General features: G+C 46.4%; 1 protein-coding gene across 1 annotated transcript; it reads right to left on the bottom strand.

The window, feature by feature from the left end:
* Positions 1–311: 311 nt before the first annotated feature.
* Positions 312–1,262, bottom strand: OR9S3 (olfactory receptor family 9 subfamily S member 3). The gene is given in 1 exon segment (NM_001391289.1): positions 312–1,262. A coding segment is annotated over 1 exon segment (951 nt).
* Between the last annotated feature and the right edge of the window lie 10,378 nt (positions 1,263–11,640).

Here is an 11,640-nt window from a genome sequence, read left to right as displayed (position 1 = left end):
CTTGGGACCCACTCCCAGCTTCCAAGACTCTCTGCTCATCGCCCCGCTTACTGTATTACCCAAACTTCAAGATTAGGGTCCTGCTTCATCTGGACCATTAGTTGTATTGTGGCAAAGAAGATGCCTCACTCATCATTGCTTGTCACACTTGCAATGCCGAGGCCAGAATGTATTTCCAAGAAGGGTTGAATGAAAGGATTGATGAAAGAATGAATGGATGAATGAGGAATGAGTCCCTCACATCACACGCAGTGCCTTCTCAGAGCCCTCTTGTCCTGCCCCCCAGAACCCTCTGTCTCTCTGGCCATCCTTCACGTGGCTGTGTGTTTCGGCCTCAGCCTCCCCAGGGCCTCCTTCACATCCTTGTTCCGCAGACTGTAGATGAGGGGGTTGAGCATCGGGATGACCAGGGTGTAGAAGACAGAGACCACCTTGCCCTGTTCCATGGACTCGACAGCTCCCGGCTGGGCGTACATGACAAAGCCAGTCCCATAAAAGAGGGACACCGCCATCATGTGGGAGCCACAGGTGGAGAAGACCTTGTGTCTCCCAGCTCCTGATTGCATCCTCAGGATGGTCACTGTTATATAGCCATAGGAGACAAGGTCCAAGAGTGTGGTCCCCACGATGATGAGTCCACAGAGGCCAAACAAGAGAAGTTCGTTGATGGCTGTGCTGGCGCAGGCAAGCCGGAGCAGGGGGGTCACGTCGCAGAAGAAGTGGTCAATGTGGTTGGAGCTGCAGAACGGGAGGCTGAATGTGGAGGCAGTCTGCACAATGGAGTTGAGGCAGCCTCCACAGTAGCTGCCCAACACCAGGCAGAAGCAAGCCGAGGGGCACATGGTGATGGGGTAGCGCAGGGGGCTGCAGATGGCCATGAAGCGGTCATAGGCCATCACAGCCAGGAGGAAAGCCTCAGTGGTGCCCAGCAGGGAGAAGAAGAAGAGCTGGGTGGCACAGCCCTCAAAAGTGATGACCTTGGACGAGGAGAAGAAGTTGGCCAGGGCGTTAGGGGCGATGACCGATGAGTAGCACAGGTCCAGGAAGGAGAGGTTCTTGAGGAAGAAGTACATTGGGGAGTGCAGACGCGCATCCTGGGTGATGACCACGACCATGGTGAGGTTCCCCAGGACGGTCCCCAGGTACAGGGCCAGGAACACAGCAAAGAGTAGGGCCTGGGTCCCCAGGCAACCCTCAAATCCCTCCAGCACAAACTCCTGCAAAGGCACCGCTGAGACGTTTCCATCTCTGTGGGGCGCCATCCTGAGCCGGATGACACAGGGCAGAGAGGGGGCTCGAGGTAGAGAGGGGGAGCAGGTCAAGGTCACAAGGTCACACCTTCCATGCAGCACAGGGACCCTTTGGTCCCTCGCTACCCACTGACCATGAGGCCACCAGCGGTCCAGTTCTCTTTTCAGATGACCTTGGACTGGCCTGAAAAGGAGACATTTCCTCTGATTCACTAATTCGTAAATTTGCGTGGTGCAGTCACTCTGTAATAGACTCTGAGCTGTTGCTATGGCGTGGGCTGGGGGGAAGGGTGTGCAAGGAGGTGGCAGAGCTGAATGCCCACTGTGTAAGAGTGGCCTTGCAGCCCCGTGTCCCTCCTTCTGAGGGAAACGCTCTCCCTCCCCACCAGGATGCTCCTGAGATGTGCCATTTCCACACCTTGCTCAAGTATCTAATTCTGCCCTTTCTGTGCCTTATATTACTAGATCTTTCATTTCAGAAATGTTTATAGACTCGCTCCTGTCTACCAGACTGGAAGTAGTGATGGTTCCATGTCCAGGCCAGGCTGGGAAGAGAGCGGGGACCAACCCTCACCAGGTTAATGTGGGTGCTGTGTGTCTGTCTCTCCTGTGGACACAGAGCCCCTTGTCAGCAAACTCTCTGAGTCTCGACCGTGGTGGCAGTCCATTAACAGAGCTCTCTGCAACCTTGAGGACCTCAGGGGGCTCTACCAATGTCTAGATGTTGGATAAATCCTAGGAGGGGACAGCCCAGCTTCAGGGTCTAAGAAGCAGCAGGACAGGGGACGTGACATGTTCAGTAGAAGGACTATCCTCTCCCTCATTGTCACTGCTGGCCCACATCCAGTGCTCCACAAATCCCCTGAAGGGTGGGTGCTTTAGGCAGCAGAGTCCTTTTCCATTTGCAGCCAGGGAGAGCTGGGCTTCTGTCTTGTCCCATCTGGGATTCCCTCAACTCTTTCTGCTCCCTGTCTTTGTCTGAGCACAGGCCCTTCAGAAGGCTGGGAGCAGGGCTGTGCACTGGGTAATAAGTTGGTAACCAAGAGTGATTCATGAAGCTGCTGTGCTGACAACACCGTGGGTGGGGGCGCGGCAGAAGGGGTCTGCTCTGCATCCTACTGGCAGTGCTCAGGGGACCCCCTGTATTCCTCCCCAGGGCTGACTCACACACAGTGGGGTCTCTGGTGGCTAGAGTGGCCCACCTGTCCACCACCATACACTAAGTAACAGATTTTCCTACTGTGAACTCAAAGGTTGCAAGTTTAATGGTTTTGTGCTCAATTTTTCTGGACAATTTCTCTTGACAAACCCTGAGCATGATAACAGAGTGACTACATAGGTTGTCCTTGTGGGAGGCTCACAATAAATTGGAATTTCCACCCCAATGACAACTTCTTTGATTTCTCAACAACGAAGAAGCAGGGATCTCCAGCTTGCTGAGATGAGCCAGGGCTGTCCATGGGCACCGGTGTAATGAACCAGCCTTTAATCTGAGCCTCAGGAATGTGCTCAAGGTGATGAGGGGAGCTGGGTGACTGTGTGACCCTTGAAATGGAAACACACCTGTCCTGATCTTCAGTCCTAATCCTCCGTATAGAAAATGTGGTCCAGGGACCACGACCATTACCATCATCTGGAGCTGGTTAGAAATCACAGTCTCCAACCCCACCCGCATGCTCAATCAGAACCCGATTGTAAACCAGATGCTCAGAGGAGCAGTTTACAAGATAAGTTCAAAGACCTTGAAACTGAGGCTTGGGATGGCCAGGTAGGAGAGTGGACATCACTTCAGCTGCTGAGAGCAAGGTCTGAGTGCTTACTGTATACAACAAGCCTGCTGCCTCCCTTATGCACATGGTCTCCTTCAAATCCTGGCAGCGCTGACCCCTGGCTGCCTTGAACTTACCTTTTCCAGGTGAGGATTGTTTCTCTCTGGAGGCCACAGAGCCAGGACCTGCTCTCCCAGGGTCCCCCCAGCTCCTGACCCATGTCTGTGCTGATGGTAATGAGGGGTCACCAAGGACCCCCGGCCACTTTCCATTCAGCTCTGTCTTCCTGTGGAGTGAAGTGAGAGTGGGGAGGGGGCAGAGGAGGGAACCCAGTTTCCCAATGAGAGACTTGGTGGGCGCTCCAGATCCTGGCTTCTGGAAGCTCCTGGGTCTTGGTAGAAGCAGAGAAGGTGATCTGCTCACTTACCTGTCCAACTACGTCGTGTCCCGACAGCCAGGCACCATGTCAAGGTGCCTGCACGATGGGGTCACTCTGCTGTCGACGACCTCCCCACCTGGCACAGCTGGGACTGGAGGCCTCAAATGGCCAATTAGGTGAGACCTGGGCTTCTGCAGTGCTCTGGGACTCCCAACACCCTGGGTTCCAGGAAGCTGCAGTCCTGTGGCCAATCTTCCTCTGATCCTCCACCCCAAGACAGGGCAGGCAGGAAGCCGGAAGTCCCTCGGGGAGCAGCGGGGAAGACCACAGGAGAGAAGCGCAGACAACTAGAGGGACCCAGTGGCCCTCCTCTAATGGTGTCCCCAGGGCAGCAGCTGTAACCTCCTGGCCCACAGCCCTTTCTCTTCCTCCTCCTGTGTCCTGCCCCATCATTGCTTGTTGCTAGAGGAAGAGGGCAATGGTGGGAAGTCAGTGCCTGCGTAGCAGAGGAGCTTTTTCTAAGCATCTATTACGGTTATGAGTCAAATCATGCTGAAATCCTCTCAGTTTGGCCATTTGGATCCTCTTCAAGGTGGCCCTACACTCAGTGCAGATTGAGTGATCACAAGTGTTAAGTCAAAATATTGTTGCCCTGGATATAAACCCAGATCCAATGTATAAAGGTGATATATTTTTAATATGAAAATACTGAAAATACAAAATACAGTGGTGGAGAAACTATGTATCGTGAGCATTCCAAGACATGGAAAGATAGTGTGGCTCCATAATTATCAGACAAAACAGAGTTCAGGAGAGAGAGGATATTGCTCAAGGGAAATTTCATAATGAAAATGTCGATTGAACTGGATGATGTGAACATTTTATATTTGTATGCATCTCATATGGAATTAAAATATATAAAGCTAAAACTGGCAGAATTAAAAAGAAATGCATGCATGAAAATCGTGGTTGCTATTTTACCACACGTCTCTCAGTAACTGAGAAAACAAGCAGACAGATTCACAGAATTACAGGCATAAGTTATGATTGATTCAAAACATGAACCAAATGGACCTACTCAACATAAATAGGACACCACCCCACCCGCCTCAGCACCTGCAGAACATAGATTCCCTTGAGGCCCACGGAACCTCGCTGTAGCAGGGTGATTGGGGTAGCCCCTCAAAATGTCTGCCTGGAAACTCAGAATGTAACCTTATTTGGAAATAGGGTCTTGCCAATTGAATTCATTAGGGTGAGGTCCTCCTGGATTAGATGGGCCCTAAATCCAATGACCAGTGTCCTTATAAGAAGAGGAAAAGACACAGAGACACAAGAAGAAGGGCATGGAAAGACTGGGGCAGAGATGGGAGTGAGGCAGCTAAAGGGAGAGCAATGCCAAGGATGCCGGGAGCCACCAGAAGTTGTGAAGAGGCAAGGAAGAACTTTTCCCTGAGCTTTCAAGGGATCAAGCCCTGCCAACAACTTGATTTTGGATATCTAACCCCAGATCCATGAGAGAATAAATTCCTCTTGTCACCAAGTCTGTGTTAATTTGTCACGGTCGCCCTAGTAACTAACACAGGAGGCTGGTGAAGCAGTTGGCTTTCAGCTGGCAAGGCCAGGAATACCCCTTCAGTGTCCTGTCTCAGGGCTGTGTCAGCTCTCCGGCCCTAAGTCAAAATTGAGTCTGCGAGGGTCTCGATCACCTGCCCCCAGTCCTTGCATATTCTAGTTCATTTACTTTATTTCTTTTAAACGTCACACAAATATACCCCAATTTACTTGTGGAATCGTCATTTGAGAGACTGATTCTCTTGTTCAGGTTCTTCTTTCAGTAATGAACTCTGTGCAATGAACATTTTTCTCTCTAAACTGTATATCTAGAAGTGCATTTCTGAGTAGAAAGACACAGTTTTCCTCATTTAAAAAATTAATTTTATTAATTTTCATATTAACCTTGCTTCATGGAGGGTCCTTTCATTGTATCTTTCTGCCTCTTTGCCAAATACTACTCAACTCTAAGCTAAAGCCCTCCCTGTTAGCATGTGCTGGTTACATGGCACAGAGGCCGTCGACAAGCTGCTGCAGTGACCATGGTACTGACTGCCGTGCTGACCCTTGTCTCTGCTCTTCCAGTTTCTTCACTAAGTCTCCGTGGATCTGGGCTGTCACATTTGTAACTTCCACGAGCACGGGAGGTGAATTGCTCTTACTGTATAGCATTCTGGCTTTTGACTGTTCTCGGTGAACATCTGCATCATTTCAATTCTTCCTTCTTCATCCACCCATCTGGCCAATTTTCTCTCAATGTCATTGTAACAATAAAACACAACCAGCCGTGTAGGAGTCCCTGTTTTCCCCATCCTTCCTCGTTTTTGATGGGTGCGTTAAATCTATGCCATTTATCCTAATTTGCATTTCCCAGCTGCTAATGAATTCCAGTCACTTTTTAATAGATTCGAAGCCATTCGAGTTTCCTTTCTTATTTTTCTTTTGGATACTTGGAAATACAACTGTTCAATTACTAGGTGTAAAAGGATCTAGATTTTCTTTTTGAGGAAGATTAGCGATGAGCTAACATCTGCCACCAATCCTCCTCTGTTTTTGCTGAGGAAGACCGGCCCTGAGCTAACACCCATGCCCATCTTCCTCTACTTTATATGTGGGACACCTGCCACAGCATGGCTTGGCAAGCAGTGCCGGGTCTGCACCCAGGATCCGAACCGGCAAACCCTTGGCCACCAAAGCATATTGTAGGAACTTAACCACTGTGCCACAAGGACGGCCCCAAAAGGATGTAGATTTTTGCAGGACATGTTCCTCCTGCTCCTGCTGCTTCTTTCTCGGAAGTCCTTTAGATATTCTTTGACATGATTCCTCCTGTTCTAGAATCAATTTGTTCAGTTCTATATTTATGTTGTCAGGAAAGAATAGCATTGAACTTACAGGTTCATGATAATGGCTAACTTTGGAGGGCCAGGAATGGAAGGCGGCACAAGGAGATTGAAAGATTTGAGTAAATTTCTTTCTTCTGATCCAAGTGGTGGTGAATTCCAAGATGGAGATGATTTGGCTATTTTTTCTGAAGTCCATAAAAATTTGTATCTATATGTTTATAATTCACGTCTTCCATCCTCTGACTATAAGGCGGATGCTATGTCTGGAGCTCTGGGTCATCCTTTCTCATGGCAATGTCGTCCATGCCCTTGGTGTGATGAAGCAGGAGCCCAAAAGCTTCTGCCCCTGAGTGGAACAAGACCACTGACTTGTTTCCTCCGTGAGAGAGGCCCTGTTTCTCTGATGTGGGCCACTCAATCCAAACCCAGTGGAGTCCCACTGACACCCAACTCACTATGCGGAAAACCTTGGCCATGTATTTAAGTTATTATTTTACACAGATCTCTTTGGCAATGGTGTTGAAGAAGGGCTGAAAAGAGGCAAAGTGGAGGCAGGGGACCCTTTCAGTTGATGCTTATGAGTTGCCAACAGGGGATGGACAAGGCCCTGACTGTGGGTGTCGTCAAGAGGGATGGAAGTGTGTTGATTTAAAGTTATTATGGATGTTTCTGTCTTAAATTTGGGTCAAATGATACAACACACTGAATACTCTCTTTCCTACAGGATAACCCTTTGAATGACAGCAAATTACATTATGTATGTACATTAGTTTATATAGAGAGAGAGAAAGAGAGAGAGAAAGAGAGAGGAAGGCAGAGAAGAGGGGCAGGATAGGAGAGCATTATAGGAATAGTATGTGAAGACTATCAAAAGATTTTCAAAAGTCAATCCATGTAATATATCCCATTAAGACAATGAAGGGAGAAAACCCACATTATCATCTCAGTTGATGCAGAAAAGCATTTTACAAAATTCAACACCCTTACATGATAAGAACACACAACAAAGCAGGAATAGAAGGAAGTACTTCAACATAATAAAGACCAGATATGAAAGGCCGCAGCCACAATCATACTCAATGGTAAAGGCTGAAAGCTTTTCCTCTAAGATCAGGTACAGGACAAAGATGCCCACTCTCGCCTCTTCCATTCAACGTGGTACTGTAAGTCCTAGCCAGAGCAATAAAGTAAGAAAAAGAGGTAAAAGATAGCCAAATTGGAAAAGAAGAAGTAAAATTATTTCTGTTTGCAGATGACATGATCTCATATGTAGAAATTCCAAAAGATTCCATGAAAAATTTGCTATAACTAATAAACAAATTTAGCAAAGTTGCAGGATATGGAACTAACACACAAAAGTCAGTTGCATTTCTGTACATTAACAAAGAGCAATACAAAAGGAAATTAAGAAAGCTATTCTATTTTTAATAGTATCAAAAAGAAGAAAATATTTAGGACTAAACTTAACTGGGGACATGAAAGACTTGTCCACTGAAAACTACAGAACGTTGCTGAACGAGATTAAAGATAATCTACATAAAGGGAAGTATATCCTGTGTTGATGGATTGGAAGACTTCATAGTCCTAAGACATCAATACTACCCAAAACAATCAATAGGTTCAGTGCAATTCCTATCAAAATCCCAGAGTTATTTTTGAAGAAATAGAAAAGTGCATCCTAAAATTCATATGGCATCTCAAGGGCCAAAACAACCTTGAGACAGAAGAAGAAAGTTGGAGGTCTCACACTTCTGACTTCATCAGGAAGCACCTTACAAAGCTATATTAACCAAAAAGTGTGGGACTGGCTGAAAAACAGACAGACAGCCCAATGGAATAGAATCGACAGCCTGGAAATAAACCCTTAAAAATGGGTATGGTGAAACCGTTTTTGAGAAAGGTGCCAAGTCCACTCATGGGCGAAAAGACAGTCTTCAAGAAATGGAGTGGAGAAAACTGGATATCCCCATACAAGGAATGAAGTTGGATCCTTACTTTGCATCCTACACAAAGGTAACTTAAAATGGATTAAAGATTTAATGTAAGATTGAAAACTATAAAACTCCTAGAAGAAATCATAGAGGAAAAACTTCATGACAGTGGATTTGGCAATGATTTCTTGGTTATGACACCAAAAGCACAGGAAACTAAAGTAAAAATAGACAGATGGGACTACACTGACCTTAAAAATTTGTGCCTTAAGGGACTTAAACAATGGTGTGAAAAGGCAACCTATGGGATGGGAGAAAATGGTTACAAATGTTATATGTAATGATTTGTAATGAGGGGTTAATATCCAGAATATAGAGAGAATTCATACAACTTAAAAACGAAAAACAAAATAAAGAGCCCTGTTGAAAAATGAGCAAAGGACTTGAATAGTTATTTCTCCAAAGATGATGTAGAAATGGCTAACAAACATATGGCAAGATGTTCAACATCACTGATCATTATGGAGATACAAATCAAAACCACAAGGAGATGCTACTGACACCCGTTAGAATGGCTAATATAAAAAAAAAAAAAAACCAACTATGACCAAAGCCAAAAATAACCAATGTTGGACAGGACGTGGATAAATTGGAACCCTTATGCACTATTGGTGGATAGCAAAATGATGTAGCCATTACGGAAGACAGTATGGCGTTTCCTCAAAAAATTAAAAAAGAATTACCATATGAACGAGTAATCACACTCCTGAGTATATATCCTAAAGAACTGAAAGCAGTGTATCTAAGAGATATTTGCACCCCCCTGTTCATAGCAGCGTTCTTCACAATAGCCAGAAGGTAGAAGCAAACCAAGTGTCCATCGGTGGGGGATCGGATAAACAAAATGTGGTATAGACACAGGATGAGATCTTCTTCAGCCTTAGAAAGGATGGAAATGCTATCACACGCTACGTCGTAGATGGACTCTGAAGACATTGCGGTCAGCGAAAAAAGCCGGTCACGAATACCTCATACTGCATGATTCTACTAACACGAGGTACCCAAAGTAGTCAACTTCATAGAGACAGAAAGTAGAATGGAGGCTGCAAGTGGCCGGAGTTAACAGAAACATGGACTCACTGTTTAAGGGGTATGGGGCTCTAGGTTTGGAAGATGAAGTTCTGGAGGTCTGTCACACAGCAATGAGAATATACTCAGCACTGCTGAACTATTCTCTTCTGATTACTTACAGTAGTAAAATTTACATTATTTTTTTACCACAATTAAAGTCTTTTTAAGTTTTTAAAAAGTTAATATAGAATCGGAATCAAAATGACCACAGGGTCCTTGAATATTATGGAGTTTATGCACCACTTAACCGCGTTAACCTGACCAGAGCTATGCCAGGTGTATTTTGGAGTTCAGTGACTAGTCAACGCTGAACTCAAAGTACAAACAGCCAGCAGCTCTGTACTGAGAGCCTACTGTGTGAGCAGCATGCAGAGCACTGCAGCCAGTAGATCTGTACTGAGAGCCTACTGTGTGAGCAGCATGCAGAGCACTGGATGGGGTGAATGAAGTGGAATAAACTACTCCTAGCCATTGTAGAGTGAAGTTCACTAGAATCCAAAATGCAGGTAGCGTAGGGGTAAAAATCATCCATAGTTTTTATGCCTTTTACCTTTTCCTCTAGACTATTGGAGCATTTCTCTTCCACCTAAGGTCAGACCAGCTCTTTCAATTTATTTCTGTCTAGTGGAATGCTCTTCTACTATGAACCCCTAGCTGATTGCTTACTATTTGTACCTTTACAGTCTACAAAATTAAGATAAATCTACACTCGTGTAAGTAAAAAAAAAACAAAAAAAACAAAAAACTTCTTCCCTGTAAAATTTGGATGAAGAAAGTAGAAGACCCAAGATTATACCTCTGATAACACATATAATGAAAGGAAAAAAATACAAAAGTGAGAGAAAGAGGACAGCAAAAATGAGAGAGAACAATGTCATAGCACTAAAAGATGACAAGGCATGTCGTTCATGGAGCAGAAACTTTGGGGAAATCCTCAAAGAAAGGAAGACATTGATATCAGGTGAATACAGAAATTGACGTCAAGGACAGAAGCAATTCTAGAGAGCTCAAAGATGACACTGAATGCACAAGAAGCGTGCTGAAACCATGGGGTACTTTTCTGATGGTTTATTTGGGAAGCAGCATCCACAGAAGAGCCATTAGCCCCTCCCTGCAGTTCGCTGAGCAGGAAGATGGAGTGCTGTGCGCAGAAAGGCAGGGATGTGCCCACCACGCCTAACAGAGACACAGACCACCCCCATGTCCAGAGGACCACTTCCTCATACTACCCATGGGAGTGGAAGACTCCAGTAAGGGAGACACACTAAGGAGGCCAACAAGCTCTGAGTGTAGGCTATGGGTTGGGTCCATGAGGATGAGGATGGAGCTGTGAATGGGCAGGTCAATCCTGAGGGTCTGGGCTCTCAGGGAGTGTGGGACAGAGGGCGAGGAAGCTGTGTTCTCCTCCAGGAAAGTACACCTTCTCTTCCCATCCCCTTGCCCTCTGCTGCAGCCACCAGGAACTTCATCCTTATACGGAGATGTCAGTGCTGAGAAGGCACCACTTGCTATGGTCACAAGGAGTCAGGACATTGTTGCCTGCCAGCTGGGTGGTAAAGGGTCAGATGAACTCTGGATATCAGGCATCCATGTTGTTTTATCTGGGGCTCCTAGCTGGTGGCTAAGATCGGGTACCTAAGATCGGGTACACCAGGAGCATCGGAAGCAGGAGAGCAGGTGCCCGCTGCTGCCTTGCAGAGATGGTCAGCACCAGAGGACAGAGAAAGAGGATGAGGAACCATGACACTATGGAATTGAGGGAGAACCCAGTCTTCCTTCACTCCACCTTATCAGCTATGGTGATAGAAGTCTATCACGAGGGAAGGGGCAAGGGTGAGCATCCCAAAGCTCCCCTTCTAAGTGCTCCAGGGGAGAGTGCTGAGCAACATTTACACTAGATGAGGTGATGCAGTGAAAGGGAAAGACCACGGAGTCTGTCTGTTCCACGCACCTTCAGTGGTAGATGTTGGACTTGGGACCCATTCCCAGCTTCCAAGACTCTCTGCTCATTGCCCTGCTTACTGTATTACCCAAACTTCAAGATTAGGGTCCTGCTCCATCTGGAGCATTAGTTGTATTGTGGCAAAGAAGATGCCTTACTCATCATTGCTTGTCACACTTGCAATGCCGAGGCCAGAATGTATTTCCAAGAAGGGTTGAATGAAAGGATTGATGAAAGAATGAATGGATGAATGAGGAATGAGTCCCTCACATCACACGCAGTGCTTTCTCAGAGCCCTCTGGTCTAGCCCTAAGACCCTGTGTCTCTCTGGCCATCCT

The sequence above is a fragment of the Equus caballus genome, chromosome 6, assembly GCF_041296265.1.
Source record: "Equus caballus isolate H_3958 breed thoroughbred chromosome 6, TB-T2T, whole genome shotgun sequence".
Taxonomy (NCBI): Eukaryota; Metazoa; Chordata; class Mammalia; order Perissodactyla; family Equidae; genus Equus; species Equus caballus.
Note: the sequence above shows the minus strand (reverse complement) of the source record. Positions and strands in the feature narration are given on the sequence as shown.